At 34.2% G+C, this 16,269-nt stretch overlaps 2 protein-coding genes and 1 pseudogene across 3 annotated transcripts; all 3 read right to left on the reverse strand.

The window, feature by feature from the left end:
- Positions 1-5,923: 5,923 nt before the first annotated feature.
- Positions 5,924-6,620, reverse strand: LOC136216704 (serine/threonine-protein kinase ZRK1-like; annotated as a pseudogene).
- A 19-nt stretch (positions 6,621-6,639) lies between these two features.
- LOC136220869 (uncharacterized) lies at positions 6,640-11,934 on the reverse strand. Of its 2 annotated transcripts, none has more exons than XM_066008707.1 (4): positions 11,228-11,934; positions 8,286-9,203; positions 7,810-8,025; positions 6,640-7,727 (listed from the first exon to the last, which is right to left on the reverse strand). In XM_066008707.1, exons 2-4 carry the CDS (start codon positions 9,168-9,170, stop codon positions 7,362-7,364), a joined length of 1,467 nt encoding a protein of 488 aa, XP_065864779.1. In that variant the 5' UTR covers positions 9,171-9,203; positions 11,228-11,934; the 3' UTR covers positions 6,640-7,361. The 2 variants fall into 2 exon arrangements, with proteins under 2 accessions (XP_065864779.1, XP_065864772.1); XM_066008700.1 differs by lacking the exon at positions 11,228-11,934 and adding an exon at positions 9,560-10,913.
- A 194-nt stretch (positions 11,935-12,128) lies between these two features.
- Positions 12,129-14,307, reverse strand: LOC136220886 (delta(3,5)-Delta(2,4)-dienoyl-CoA isomerase, peroxisomal-like). Its single transcript, XM_066008719.1, has 2 exons — positions 13,547-14,307; positions 12,129-12,525 (listed from the first exon to the last, which is right to left on the reverse strand). The coding sequence occupies exons 1-2, from the start codon at positions 14,184-14,186 to the stop codon at positions 12,332-12,334; spliced, it is 834 nt and encodes a 277-aa protein (XP_065864791.1). The 5' UTR covers positions 14,187-14,307; the 3' UTR covers positions 12,129-12,331.
- Positions 14,308-16,269: the final 1,962 nt, after the last annotated feature.

The following is a 16,269-nucleotide window of genomic DNA, read 5'->3' on the forward strand; positions in this document are numbered from 1 at the left end:
TGCTACCTCTGCTGAGTTACAAGACTGCTTTGCCAAGCTAACTGCTGAACTGACCAGTATGCGTGAATTAGTATTTTCTACCTCTCAGTGCACCATTGACCAAATGAGTGAAGCGGTAAGTCTACTTAACGTCAACAAGGCTCAGATGGATGTTGACCCAGTCTCCAATGGTCAAATCTTGAGTTTTTCCCACGCAATTATGAAGGCAATGCGCATCAACAATGCTTAGCGCATGTTTTATGACTCTGCCCTGCTGAAGATGTACCACCAATCTTTTGCTCAGATAACCAGCTCGCTCACCTGGCTTAGCAAATCACATGAATGCCTACTCAGCATGATTAGCAGCTCTCTCCGGATTCCTCGCCATGTCCAAGATGACAGTGTACCTGTAATTGATGGCTTGCGTGAAAGCACAAAGAGGCTTCAGCGTTACTCAAATGTCCTCTCCACTCATGCTCGCAACGATACCTTCCTTTATAAACCCGATGATGGCAAAACGGGGGAGAAAAGCCAAGACGGAACTCAGCTTGCAGGTAATGCCTCAGGAAGTAAAGATAAAGGCAAAGGAGTATATCGAGCTGACCATCAAGCTCAGGTCAACATGAAGGAAAAGAAGAAGAACTAGATATAGCTTAGTCAATGTTTAGAACTTAGCATATAATCTTTCCTCATATGTTTTTGCTTAATCTATGACAAGTACCATTTTCTCAACCTGGCTGATAAAATTGAACAAACAAATTAAGAAGTAAAACATACTCAGTATACATTAACACTAAAATACTTATGTAATAAACTGAGTAACAACATACTTCTAATATTTTTGAAAACTGACTTAAATCCAATTAGCTCAGATCTTGAAAAATCTAACATTAAACTAAGTCAGTATACACAAATGTCTTAAGGTTAATTCAATTAAATCTTGGAAGATTTAGAATTAAGTTAAGACAATATGTGCAACCCTTACGAGGGAGTTATTTCAAAAATAAATCAATCATGGGGTAACTTATAACTGAGTTCCATAATTATGTATTTTGCCAACATCAAAATGAGGGAGTTTGTTGAAACACCTTTCCACAAGATTTTGATTTGACAAAATCATCCATGATTAAGAGGCAATTAAATTTAAATACTTTGATTTAATTGTACTAATGTGTTTGTTCAATATTGAGTGAAAAAATATATATATAAAGTTAGACAGGACAAAAGTCAGCATAAGCCAAGCTGAGTGGAATGGAACTCAGCATGAAAGAATAGAAGCTGAGTGGAGTAGAACTCAGTATCAGAAGTCTCCTTCAAAGTTGCCAGAACGAGGCTGACTAAATTAGAAGACTCCTTCAGAATTGTATAAACAGAACGGAGCTGACTAAGAAGAAACTCAGCATGGAAGTTGAACATTCGAAGATAACGAATGGAGCTGAGTAACAGTCAGGAAAGCATGAAGGATCCGTTCACTAAAAGACAAAGTCTGCCAATATTCTGCACCAATAATTGAAGTCTCGAAAATACACAGAAGACTAATTCCAAGAAACATGGGTCAATGGATTACTGGTAAAAGACAACTGCCACAAAAAGACAAGTCTAGGAAGAAGACAAGGCTGACACCTGAAGAAAACAGATGACAGGATTGGCCTGCAAAACTGAAACTGACCAGAAGTTGTCTACTAAAAGAGTCGTTTTGGAATCAACGAACACACCAAATTCAAACGGTCTAATCTCCAGAATTCATCTATATAATGGACAAGGATTTCACTTGGACATTTGCCGAATTACAAAGAAGAAAAATCCAAGAGAGAAATCTTCAAAGCACTCAAATACAAAGATCTTACACCAAATCTTCTATTCTTTGTGTAAATGCTAGATTGATTGTTGTGTAATCATCTAAAGTGTTCTTCTATTGAGAAAGAACAAGTTTATCAATTGTAATATTGAGAGTGTATGCTGAGTGCTTGGTTGTAAGCATTTAGTGGTAGAAAAATCTAAGTGCTGGGTTGTAGTACTTAGTAGGAGCTGAGTAGACGAATAAATGACGTACTCTTGCATACTCACTGCCTTGTAAAGGGTTTGTGCTCTACCTTGAAAGAGCTCAGTATTGGATTGAAAATCCCAGGAGGAACTGGGGACTGGACGTAGGCACAGAGGCCGAACCAGGATAAGTCGTGCTGAGTAGCTTCTAAACTCTTTCTCTCAATTTATATATATATGTGTGCATGTGTTGCTTGTGGTATTTACTCAGCATATAAATTGTTAAAACTGAAACTGAGTAAATCTGAGTGCTGAGTTGGAAGCTGACCTCTCAAGAGTTAATTCCCAACTCTCAAGTCAAGCAGTCTTAGTCAGCATAGAACTAAAACTGTCTGACTAATCAATCGGCCGTGCTGACCAACACGCTGAGTTAACAAACTCTTAAAATAACATTAAGTCAACATAATTAAAAGCGAAAAAGTTACATTAGTTCCTATCCCCCCCCTTTGGAACTAATTACTAGGGACCAACACCTACATATTCACAAGCACAAAAAAACGCCTATATCTACATGTACAAAATAGTATGCAATACCCTAGAAGACGACTTGGACAATCGTGGCCGTATCCAATCCTCGCCCTAGTGTCGAACACTTCCCTCAGTACCTCGTACTTCTTCGCCTAAAAACATTAAAACATTTGAAAATATGAGACAAAAATCTCAGTAAGCAACTATCAACTACAAAAACTAGTTTTTACGTAAAATAGCTATATGTATACATTTGTGAAAAACATTTAACCAAACCAAACCTTAAACTTATTAACTTGTAAACAACATCAAATTAAAATAGAATGTTAATCAATAACCTCAAATCAAACTTGATATGCTTCTCCTCTAACGCTCTTAGAGACTCCGTGATATGCTTCACGTTGCCTTCTAGTGTCTCAACTCGTTGCTCCATGGATCCGGTGGCTTCGTTTGTGATACGTGGTTGAACCATTTCCGAGAAGAAGTCTCCGGGAATGAAAACGACTCGGCTCTGATACCAACTGATGTAGATTAAAGTCGACTGAGAGTTTTAATCTTAAACTCACAAAGATTTCAATCTTCTCAAGCTATACTTGAAGGTTGAGTTAACCCAAAACAAGGTGAAACCTTGATGCTCCAATGGAGGCTAGATTCAAATTCATCAAAAGTTCATAAGCATTACAAAGAAGAGAGTTTAAATACTCTCGCAAATAAAAGAGAAAAGACCAAAAGCCCATGAATAGGGTTTTTGGCAAAACATGTGTGTAAGGATAGAATAGGAAAGGAAAGAGTCCATAGTAGTTTAGTAATAAATGGTGGATGGCAAAACAGTAAATAAACAGCAATAGTATTGGTCCCCTCTTTAAAGAACTTGGAGGAGAAGTATTCGCCAGGTAGGACACGCCCCGCGTGGACCTTGAGACGCCCCGTGTGACGTAGCTACTGAGACTTGGGAAGCCTTTGAGGAGCACTTCACGCGTGGCGTTCCTGGAGTCACTCTCCGCGTATTGGCGCCTCTGATCTTGGTGATTCCTGTTGATGGTCTTCACGCGTGGCATCCCTGATGGTACGCCCCGCGTAGTTGGCCTCCTGGATATCCTTCACTTCGGGCCCTGGTTTCACGCCCTGCGTACTTGGGGATGCGCCCCGCGTCATGGATCTGCTGGGCAATTCTTCGGTAAGGGAGTCCTATACGCTCCGCGTCTTGGTGAGCACGCCTCACGTGCTTGGCTGGTTACCTCGGCTCTCGTTGTCCTCGTCTCTTGGCTCCGAGCTCGGGCAATGATAAGGGATGCCCTCACCACATTGAATTTAGACGAATTGTTAACTAGTATATCGAATACTACTCAACCGTACTATCTTATCTACTAATTGTTTTCTTAATCAATCCTCAAATCAAATGCCTCTCTGTCAATTAGAAGAGTAACTTTTTCAATTTTTTTTTTAGCTCAAACCTGGAGTTTCTAATAAAAAGAGATTTAAGATTCGATATATTCATAGAAAGAGGTGGAAAGCCTTAAACCGGACTAAAGCCTAATCATAATTATCTCAACAACAATATATATAATATATATAATGAGTTTTTTTCTCATAATAATCCATTTTTAAAGGAACATTCTTTAAATAAAACCCAGTGAATATTTTTATCGGGTTCGATATTTATGTCTGGATTGAGAGAGAAATTACGAAACCCGTCTTAAGATATTTATGTGAAACTTGAGATAGAGAATAAACTTGATATTTATGTGAAACCCGTCTGGATTGAGAGAGATTTTTTTTTTTTGTTTTTTTTTTTCTCTGATCGGAAAAATGTTCAGAGGAAAATATTTATGTGAAACTTGAGATAGAGAATAAACTGAATATGTATTAAAGTTAAATTGTTCGAGATATAGCTCATGATATTATTACTCCAATTATTTAAGTACAACACTTTATTACATTTCATATAGAGAAAACACATGGACATGGAGCCTTGGATATCATTAATCTTTACCCAAGTCGAAATAATTAAGAAAAAGACTTGTTACCTCAATTCAATTATATCTGAAAATTATTTATGTCCAACACTATTATGCACCCAACTGAAAATTTTAGGTTTCTAGGATACTCCCGACCAATAAAAGTACAAAATTATGTCTGATTATACAAATAAAATAACTTATTTTACTAGTTTTCAAATTTAATCAAAATAGTCTTAATGAAGTTTGTGTATTATATATACATCGAAATTCTTATACTGTGTATATTAATTAAAAAAATTGTATTTCTTATTCTCTTAAAAAAGAACCACTTTTATAATTTTATATAACTCGTAGTTGACTGGGGTGCCAACCTGGTTGAGATGTCCGGCTTCTGCTGCCTGTTGCCCGCTTCTTAATAAATAAAGGGATAAGGAGCAAATTTACCCCTATGGTTTTAGTAGAGGAGCGAATTTACCCCTAACGTATGAAATAGACCAAATATACCCCTAACGTTTATATAAAGGATCAAATATGCCCTTGTCTAATGGAAAAAGATAACGGAATAATTTACCGTTAGTTGACTTGTTTATTGACCGCCACGTCAAATATTTTTAATCTTGGTCGTACATGTCAGATATGACGTGTATATATCTGGACCGTTAAAAAAATATAATAAACATGCGCCACTTAAAACCTCCAATTTTTCTTTTCCAATGCTCTTCTCTGCGTTTTCAGTCCTCCTGCCATTTTTTATTTTTCACCGTCTCTTCCGATTGGTATCAAAGCTATCTTCATCTCTGGTACTTTTTGTTCTTCTTTTCCTATTTGCGATTGGTGCGCTTCTGGCTGGTGTGTTTTTCCTCGTTATTTCTTTTGGCCTGCTTTCTTCTTCCTTCGTGCGATCAGGACTTCTCTGCCATTGGTTCTTCCAATCTTCGTTCTTCTTTACATGGTCAGTTCGTTGGGTTTAATTGTCGATTCGTTGGTTTTAATGGTCGAGATAAAGGGGTGGGCTCCACTTAAGTCACTGTGGCTGGAAATTGCGATTTTGGAAGGCTTTCTGCAGGTTGCCTATGGTGATATGGATTTTATTTGCAGACATACTGTACAATGAGAACCTTGTAACCCAAACAATAAATTTGGAATTTCTGTTGAGAATAAGAATTGGAAAGTTTGGTATCTTACTTTACAGATATTCATGTCTTTGCAATTCAATATCATGGATGGTGTACACTTCAAATCTTATTAATGCAATTCTCTTTTTAGTGTTTTAACCAACTACCATGAAACTAAAAGTTTTCTATTGAATTTTATAGTGTTTGTGATGTATTAATATAAGTGGCCATTCTCAAGTTTCACTTATTCATTATGAATTTTGCTTGTATTTTATTGTTTTTCCACATCCATCATCACTCATAGTCTTTAAGTGAATTCTGGGAAAATATTGCCTCGTATTCAATTGATTTATTTGTTGCCACTAATATGGTTTATACCAATCATATATAGTTTGACATTAAAAATAGAAAGATCAATGAACAGAAAGCTAACAAGGATCAATTGCAGATCGATAAATACGAATAAGTTGTTTTGCCACTTCAATCATTATTGGCCTTGTTTCAGCAGAATCATCAATGCATCTAATTGCAAGAGCTCCAACACTTTCCAATTGTTGTTCTATGACAGCCTCTACCAAAATAAAAGGATCAAACATCTCCTTGAATTTATTCATTCGAAGATACTTCTTCACACGGTTCAATCTCCAGTTTCAACGCGAGAGTTATCCAATGATCTTTGCCCGGTTAAAAGCACAAGTAATAACACTCTGAAGCTATAAACATGGTTCCTCTCGTTGAAGTAACCTATAGCCAATGATTTAGGCGCAATAACTCCTATAATCCCTACCATAATATCCTCGACAAACGTCTCACCTTCAGGAATAGGCACACACAGTGACAAATTAGACAGTTTGGCTGCAGAATTTCCATCCAGGAAAACGTTTGAAACTTTAATATTTCCATGTGCGATAGGCCTTGGAAATGCAATGTGCATATACACTATTACATTAACTAAATCTATAGCAATCTTCAACCTCACATTCCATAATGTGGACAGCAAATTGGCTAAATATGAAAAGAAAAGTGGACCAAAAAACATCAGCAGCAACGTCATCTTAATAGAAGCCTCTTAAGTCATAAAGAAGTGATCAATTAATACCATCCATTCGTGTATAAATACTTTTCAATGCATACATTCATCACCACACATACTTAATAGCTATAGCCATGTTGTCTCTCTTTTTACACAAGCTACTTTACTTTCTTCTTTCCTTTCATTTCCTTTTTCTTACTTCTTCTCCTTTAGTTGTTAAACCATAACCGAAAAGACTGATATTGGTAACAGATTCAGTCTTATGATGGCAGAAAATTCCAGACCAGTTGCAAAGAGGAGTAGATAGAGACCATGAAGATAAGACAGAATTATTATGAAATTGAGAGTAGACTTCCATCTCAAAAGAGCTTTGGCCTCCTCATTAACAACTAAAGAAGAAGAAGAATAAGCAAGAATAAGGAAATGAAAGAAGAGAAGAAAGAAAAGTGGTTTCATGGCTATTATCTATGAATGTTTATTTTGTATGGCTTACAACTTGAATTGGAAACTCATACCGGATGCATAAACAATTTCGTTGATGGAAAATTGATATGCTTGCATTGTAAATATTCACATGATTACATATTTTCAAATTTAGAGCACCTTAAGTTTTAAAAAGATAAAATTTCTCTGTCAACATAAAAGTTTCTAGTTTGTCACTTAAAGGGAAATTTATATATGTCGTTTCCTTGTCACAAAAAAATGTTTATTGCTTTTACCAACATATTTACTACCAAACTGTCAAAAATTTTACTAACACATTTACAACCAACCTACCAATTGCACTAATTTATGGATAAATTTTTTTCTTGTTTTCCTAATTACATTATCTCTTTCAGCTTCAATTTGACGAGTTGTCGTAGCTTTCTTTCCTTTGCACTGAAGCTTCGGAGGCTCGAATGGTAAGTCAGTTGGCATAGCAACTTCATGTTCATTTTGTGAGAAATGAATATGTCTAGTTCCACATGCTGAATCAAACAAGGGTTTCAACCTATTCTGCCTTGCTTCTCTTTCACTTGGGATAGCAAATGTAACAACAGGATCAGGATTATGGGAAATCACATCTTGTGCTTCTTCAAATGGTTCAACATTGCCTTCAATGATAACGGTTTCACCAACATTACCAGGCTATCAATTAAGAAGACATACTCGTCAACTAATCTGAAATACACATGTAATTGGCCAAAAATTAAAGGATTAAATTACTTACATTATAGATAACACTGCCATCATTGTCATCATGCAAATATCCATATCCAACTTCTCTAAGGCGTTGCCTAGGTTTGATCCAAACTGGTTGATCGTTTGATCCACTTGAAACACTTTTACCTTTGTTTACTGATGGTTGTGTTGCATTTGATGTCTTGGTTATTGCTTCAGAGTTTGCATCAAATAACTCGGCACTTTGTTCAAAAATTGACTTGCCCTATGATAATTTAATCATGAAAATTTCAATTAAAACAACTAAGTAAATGAAAATAATATTGGTAACAAAAACTAATCTAATATATCAACTCTATAGACTTTAAACCTTACATGTCTAATATCTTTGTGAAAAAAACAAAGAAATAAGTTCAAGAGCAGTTGTAAACTTTAATAATGGATTTTAAAAGCATGCTTCTTAGGAATGCCAAACCAAATTCACGTATCCATTAATGAATCCCACACGATACAATAAAAGTTTACCTGACACTTCATTCTTTTATGCCCACAGCCTCCACAATTTCGACATCTTTGCATTTGACCCTTTCTAGATATTCTGCTCCCACACGATCCAGACTGCCTTCCTTCATTTGGCTCTCTTGTTCTTTTTTTCCTAGGCCTTCCTGGCATACGTTGAATTTTCGGGGGTTCTATTGGCTCAAAATCATCACACCTCCAAAATCTTCTTCCTCGAACAGGTTGCAATTTGTCCTTATAAGTACTCTGGTACATTGACTTGTGATAGAATTTGTCTATTACAGTTATAGGATCAATTTTCGCATGGTATAAAGCACAAACTGCATGTGGGCATGGTATACCGCTCAATTGCCATTCTCTGCAAGTGCATATCTTTTCATCCAAGACCACACAATGTCTGTCAACCCCTTCTGTCACCTCATACCCCTTCTCCCCATTGAATTCTATTCTACAAAATCTAGATATGTCATTATTGGCATGATATACATCCAAACTTTTCGGGGAGTATTCAGTGGTCCAAGAATCTATCATCTTCTCGTAAGTCATTAGCCTTTTCATTACTTTCACCCTAAGTTCCTCCAACATTCTCAGTATTGGTCTTGACCGTTGAAGAAGGATCCAACTATTAAAACTCTCTGTCATGTTGTTATCCACCATATGATCCTTGTATCTTGTACTAAAAAATGCCCTACACCAGTGTTGAGGAGGATACTTTAATAGGTGTTCAACTGCTTTTTTATTTATCGATCCCATTTTCTTCAAATTATCTTTGAACTCCTCTTCAAACGTACTCCAAGCACATGACCAAAAATGCTTTTGTATCTCTTTCCCTCGAAACTTCGTTGACCAATTGGCAAGAACATGCCTTGCACACCATCTATGTTCTGACATTGGCAATTGTTCACTAGCAGCAGGGAGCAGGCCCTTCACAATTTAAACATCAATTAAACCAAAATACCATTATCACATTTGTCAATATCCTCTCAAGTCTCAAGTCTCAATATGGTTGAAGCTCTAATAAGCTAATCAAATATTGCTAGTTCTGTATACAAATTTATTTAAATGGTAATCAATTGAAACTACATTTGACTAATAAACCTTTATATACAATAACTTAACCTTATATCCGAAATTACTTACATATAGCATTTTTCAGATAAACCATAGCACAAAATATATATTTAGTTTAATTCTAAAGCAAACTTGAAATATAAAATTTGGCCTATAAATATAAGAACATATAAACATATAAGCTTCATTAATAAGAGAAAAGTACATACCTTTTGCATATCTGACATCAATGTTAAATTTGACCCATTTCCGAGATTAAGTTGTTGTTTTAGGTGCCCAATAAACCAATCCCAACTATTTTTTGTCTCTTTGTCTACTACAGCCCATGCAATTGGGAAAAAATGGTCCATTGCATCATAACCAATAGCTACAAGCAACTGACCTTTTACTATGTCTTTAAGAAAAGAACCATCAAGGCCAATAATAGGTCTGCAGCCTTCTAACCAACTTGTTTTACATGCATGAAAGCATACAAACACCCTCCAAAATATTCTTTTTCCTTGTCTTAGGCCCTCAGGATACAATTGAAGATCAAAAAAACTACCAGGATTACTAATTCCGAGCTCATTCAGATAGGCCTCAAGACAGGAGTATTCATCCTTATAGCCCCCACTTATTTCTTAAATGATTACCCTCTTTGCTCTTTTTCACATTGATGACTTCACATCAAGACTAAGGTACTGTTTAGCATGATCAATCATATCTGATACATTACACTCAGGTGATCCTCTAATAGTTTCCTTGAAATAGTTAGCCAAAAAGTCAGTTGTAGCCCTAGGGTTCATATATTGTCTGTCACAAGTATGATTAGGTATTAAAGTCTTTATTCTTAATCCATCACTTTGGCCATCCTTATAAGCCAAGACCACAAAATTGCAAGTAGCCTTGCACCTATATCTCACCCTTTTCTTGTCACTTTTCATAAGCTTCAGTGCAACACCTTCCCTAACTGCATAATGAGAAACTGCCATTCTAAATTCAGCAGAATTTGCAAAGCTTTGCCCAACATATAATTCCACATAACTTTTATGTCTGTTTGTCCTTGCTGTTCTGAATTCTTCTACATTTTCATCTATTGAATTCAACATTTCTTCTTCATCTCCTAGTTCATCAGATTCAGAACATTCCTCTTCCATGTCTAAATTTGATATTTCTTCACTTTCACTTTCATAATCCTCTTCTCTTACTTCATAATCTTCACCACTATCATCTTCATTGTCATTTTCTTCTTCTTGGACTACATGTGCATAACTACCTAGACCTTTATGTATTTGTTCCCTTGAGGTTTCCTCATTAACCCCTGCCAGTCGTATGACTCTGCCCCCAACTTCCCTTAGTTGAGTTGTTTGAACTGCTTCTTCCAAGTTCTCTCCAACCCGACTTTCTCTAATCCTAGACCCTGGAGTTTTTTGAACTACTTCTTCTAGTAACTCTTCATTCCCAACAATTTCGACACATTTAGGTGAAAAATATAATGGCAAGTCATCTTCGTCTAGTGCATATATATGCACTTCACCGCCTCTAGATTCTATTAAATTGGACATCAATATGCATATGTCCTTATCAAACTCTAATGGAATTAATCCATCATCTAGAGACTTGGCTCTCTCTAAATACAACAACTTATGATCATCTTTATAAGAAAATTTTGTTTTATACTTGTCTCTTATATCTTTAACAGACAAATAATCAATATCGATTCTTTTTTCAATTTCAACCTTGCCTCCCACATAATCCTTTTTAGGTACTAATATCCATTTCCCACCGTAATGAAAATGCAAATCACAAAGTGTATAAACCTAACATTATAATCAATAAAGAAATCATAACACATTAGTCATTGTATAAACCCAAAAATCAGAAAAAAATATTCTTACCTTTTGTGATGCTTTCCACAGAGAAAAATTAGCTTTATTTAGACAATTAAAACTAACGAACGATGGAAAGAAGAACGAAGATCCAAGAAATAAAGGGAGAAATTCCTGATCACCAAAGAAATAAGAAGGCTGTCAAGAAAATTGAAAATAGAAAGCGGAGAGGAAGAGCACACGAAGGAAGAAGAAAGCATGCCAAAAGAAATAACAAGGAAAACGCACGAGCCAGAAGCGCACCAATCGCAAATAGGAAAAGAAGAATAAAAAGTACTAGAGATGAAGATCAGCTTTGATCACAACGGAAGAGACCGTGAAAAATAAAAAATGGCAGGAGGACCGGAAACGTGTTAAGTGGCACATGTTTATTATTTTTTTTTTTAACGGTCCAGATATATACACGTCATATCTGACATGTACGATCAGGATTAAAAATATTTGACGTTGCGGTCAATAAACAAGTCAACTAACGGTAAATTATTCCGTTATCTTTTTCGGTTAGACAATGGCATATTTGATCCTTTATATAAACGTTAGGGGTATATTTGGTCTATTTCATACGTTAGGGGTAAATTCGCTCCTCTACTAAGACCATAGGGGTAAATTTGCTCCTTATCCCATAAATAAATAATTTTATATAGTTATACTCCTATTTTAATAATTTAACAATATTTATCATTTTTTTAGTGCATAAGTTTTACACTACTAAATTAAAATTTATAATTATATGAAATTTAATAAAACAAGTAACTAATATTGGAGATATTATTATTACGAAAGAAAAAAAAAACATAAAATAGGAAAATTGGATATTTTATTATTAAAACATATAATAAAATGTAATTTTGGTATTTTAAATTTTATTTAGTCTAATTTGATCATTCACTCAAATATAAGAACTAAAGAGTTCACCAAAATAAAAACTGAGGAACTATATAATCATTTCTAAAAACATATGGACTAATTACTATAACACGTAAAAAATACAAGGATTTTATAATTATTTACCCTATCCACTTCTTTTTTAGCCGCATTTACTCGAGGCTCTATCGTTAACGATAAATCAACTTATTATATTTACTTGGAGAAGATAAAACATATTTAATGAAATTAAAGTTTGGCAAAGTGAGGCTTTCTTTTCTGAGCTTTTGCGGTTAAGGCTTCGAGTAGATCGCCCGAACTATAAACTGTTGCGGCATTCCAAGTTGCAACATAATCGAGTCCTTGTTCTAAAGTCAAGTCCTTGCTCTTTAACGTCACTGTCTTTGTCCCTATCACGGCTGTGGGAGACTTTGCAGCAATTCCTGTCAAACTACAAATTTTATCATCTGTAGACTCTTTTATTTATAGTGTATGTTTGGTTCAATTGTCGCTGTATAATATTTGGTGTATGGTTACTTAAGGACTCATTGTATTCATTTATAATTGATCAATGGTTCAGGTGACAAATTAAATGGTTAATTACACAGATTGTAACATAAATGTTGAGTTAGTAAAGTAAATTGCACCAATGATCACTAATATTTGTGGTCAGTTTCAAACAGGTAATTAAATATAATTTTATTTTAATAAAATAATTGAACTTTATTTTTTTTATATAAAATAGTTGTTTCAATCAATTAAAAAAAAATATTATTGGAATAGTCACGTGGCAACCACACAGTAAAAAACTCATAGACGGACATATAACAACCATATATATGCGACATAACAATTACAAATATAAATATATTTTCAAATTGTTGAATTAAAAAAATATATAATTTTTTTTTTGTCATCTGAGTGTTGTTTTATACGTAAATGTTAATCAATTTCAAGATGTCTATGCTACTATTAATATGGTTTTTTCTGTCTGAAATAGCCTAAATTGGTTTATTAAAAAAATGAAAGTTAAATAACTTTATCACGTCTGGTTTTGACTTTTTATAGACACTCGATGAGATAATAAATTTCAGACTCTTTTATATATATTCTAAAATTTTAATCACTTATATAGAATAAAGATGAACTCCAAAGAGGAAAACATATGAATTTAATTCATCATATTTAGAAAAGTCAACTATAAAATTTTACCATTTTATATATTAAAGATAAATTTGATTGGATAAATTTGAACTTTATCTCTAATTTTTTTTTAACAATTTATAATCCCTTATTTGAGGATCCTCGGACGATTGGCCCTAAATTAACTACGTCAGAGCTGAGTCTAGATTTTATTAAAACAAAATGAAATTTAACAAATCAGTTTCTAAAAAATTTACCAATTTCATCATGAATGCTAACCTTAGGTACCATTTTTAAGCTTTCATTCAAATGGAAACTTACCTTCGGCAACGAGTCTAACACCTTCATCCAAAGCTTCTTTAGACTCAAAAACGAGAGAAACCAGACCCATATCCTTAGCCTCCTGACCCGAAAACTTCCGACCCGTCAAAGCCAATTCCATTGCATTACCATACCCGACAATCGCCGGCAACCTCTGCAACGTCCCCATATCCGCCGTGAACCCCACATTAACATGTTGGACACTAAAAACAGTGTCTTTCGTACAAAACCTTATGTCACAGGAAGTCACTATATCAACTCCTCCTGCAACACAATATCCATGAATACTTGCTATCACCGGTTTCCTACATTTCTCCATCGCGGTCGCGGATTCCTGAATGAACTTGATCTCCCGCCGGAGCCACTCATTAGCACGGCTCTTTTCAGTTGAGAGGCCTTTTTCTGCGATGTTTTTGATTACTTTGAGGTCAGCGCCGGCGCAGAAGTGATCACCGGCGCCGCAGAGGACTATGACAGCGACATTAGGATTTTTGTCGAGAGAAGAAAGTGCGTCGGGAAATTCGGTAAGAAATTCGTAGGGGAAAGCGTTGAGTTTAGATGGGTTGTTAAGGTATATGTAAAAGACTCTTGAATTTGGGGTTTTTTGTTGGATGTATATTGATTTATATTGCTTCTGCATATTGTGTTGTTGTTTGTGTCTGATCGGAGAAAATGTTGAGAGGATTAATGGAGTCTAGAGAGAGAATTTGATGAAGTCCGAAGAAAAACTGTATGGCACTTGTAGTTCAATTAAGTCCTTGGTAAACTTGAGAATATATAAATATAAGGATGACTGGTTATTCAGTGTTTAAATCTAAATTTACTAGTTCTAAGTTTTATAGGATAGTTTTTAATAAGTTTAGATTTAACGGTGACAAATCAGATTTACTTGGTTAATTATTGATAAGCTGAAAATTACCGTATATGTGACACATCATCCTTTGAACTTGTAAAAGAAAACTTGATCACCCCATTGGATTTTCAAACTATTGTGCTAACCCTAGCGACTTGTATAAAATTTAATCAATTAATAACTTTGTTTGGAAAAAAAATAAATTACAAGTGGAATTTGTTTTGTAGGCGTTTTTAAATGTTATTATATAATTCATAAAACATATTAAAACAGAAGTTTTTATCTGCTCAATCATAAATTTATCATCTCCAATATTGGAACAACATAATCCGATTTTGGTTATTTTACTTTTCTAGAGCATGTACAACATACCTTCTGCATTTAATTTATTTTTTTTTACAATCGAGTGATAATTGATAAGCAAGTTGAAGAAGTTATCAGGATATTTTAAACAAGTTGAGAATGGCTATTGACGCATTATGAAAGTTCAAGGACCAATCATATTTTTAATACAAATTCATAGAGTTAATGATGTATTAAACTAATTAAATATCTTCAAAATCACATGTGTGTCCTTTATTCAACTTGTTAAAATAATATTAATAAGGTTTGTTGGAGTGGTTGAAGTCGTTTAAATAGAGATTTCAAGTTCGAATCTAGTTTTACACAGAAATATTTAATTAGAAGAGTCTAAACAAAAGATCAGGCTGAAAAATAAATAAAATAGCGAAATCAATTATTTAAAAGAAAATTTGCTTCAATATTTTTTTTTTATTACATTTAACACCAAATCAAATAAAAACATCTAATTTCATATAAAAAATATATATTTTATTCCGTTTTAGGTACTTAATTGCTCTTGGAAAATATTGCCTACGAGCAAATCCAAATGGAAAATCATTATGCATCAATAAGCTCTAAAAATAATATTCTATATTTTTTTTATAAAAAAGTTACTTTAGACCTTTACTACATTGAGTTGTTAATGTGTAGTGAGATTATCTAGACCTAAAATTATTACTGTTGCATTTTTTGACATTTGATTTCTATACTTTAATTTACGTCACAAATTGTAAGTTGGATTATTGTAAGTTAGATCAATTTTACTTCTAACTACAATTATACTATAACCATTAATAAATAGAATTTTATGTTGTATGTTATCACTCATCAGCAACACAATAAAGACATGTGATATGAAAAAAAAAATTAAACAAATATCAGATGTGTATACATGATATTAATATGGGAAGAAGATGCGATAATTTTCTTTGAACTTTTTAAAAAAATTCACGTGTATAAACATGTATTTAATCTTTTATTGATTAGTGATGATAATATGATACACATGTCAGTGAATATAATAAGATTTATGACTTCGTAGAGTGTTTCTTTAATAATAAAATATATAGCTGACTTTTAAATGTTAAGGGTAAAAAATTTTAACTCGTAAAAATTAAAAATAAAGTTACAATAACAAAATTCTGAACGGATAAGATGGAGAATCACTGAAATATTTAGGGGTGCGAAACATTTTACTCTCGAAACCTAACTGTGGGTGGTGGTGGGGTTACTATGTAGCCTCCACTCACCTCAAAATAAATGTTGATGGTCTCAATAATAATAATACACCCTTCATAATGTATTATGTGTTAAGATAAGCTATCCTTTGATTAGATCTGTCCACGAGTCCGGATCTCTGTCTGATCCGTCCAAACCCGTGTTATTTGGGTCGGACTTGGACAATAAAAATTGATCTTAGATCTAGTCCGGTCCAGTCCCGCTAAAGCCCGCCTATTTTTTGTGGGGTTTGGGATTTATAAAAATAACACTGGCCAGTCCAGCTCGGTCCGTCTATTAATATTAATTA

The sequence above is a fragment of the Euphorbia lathyris genome, chromosome 1, assembly GCF_963576675.1.
Source record: "Euphorbia lathyris chromosome 1, ddEupLath1.1, whole genome shotgun sequence".
Lineage (NCBI taxonomy): Eukaryota > Viridiplantae > Streptophyta > Magnoliopsida > Malpighiales > Euphorbiaceae > Euphorbia > Euphorbia lathyris.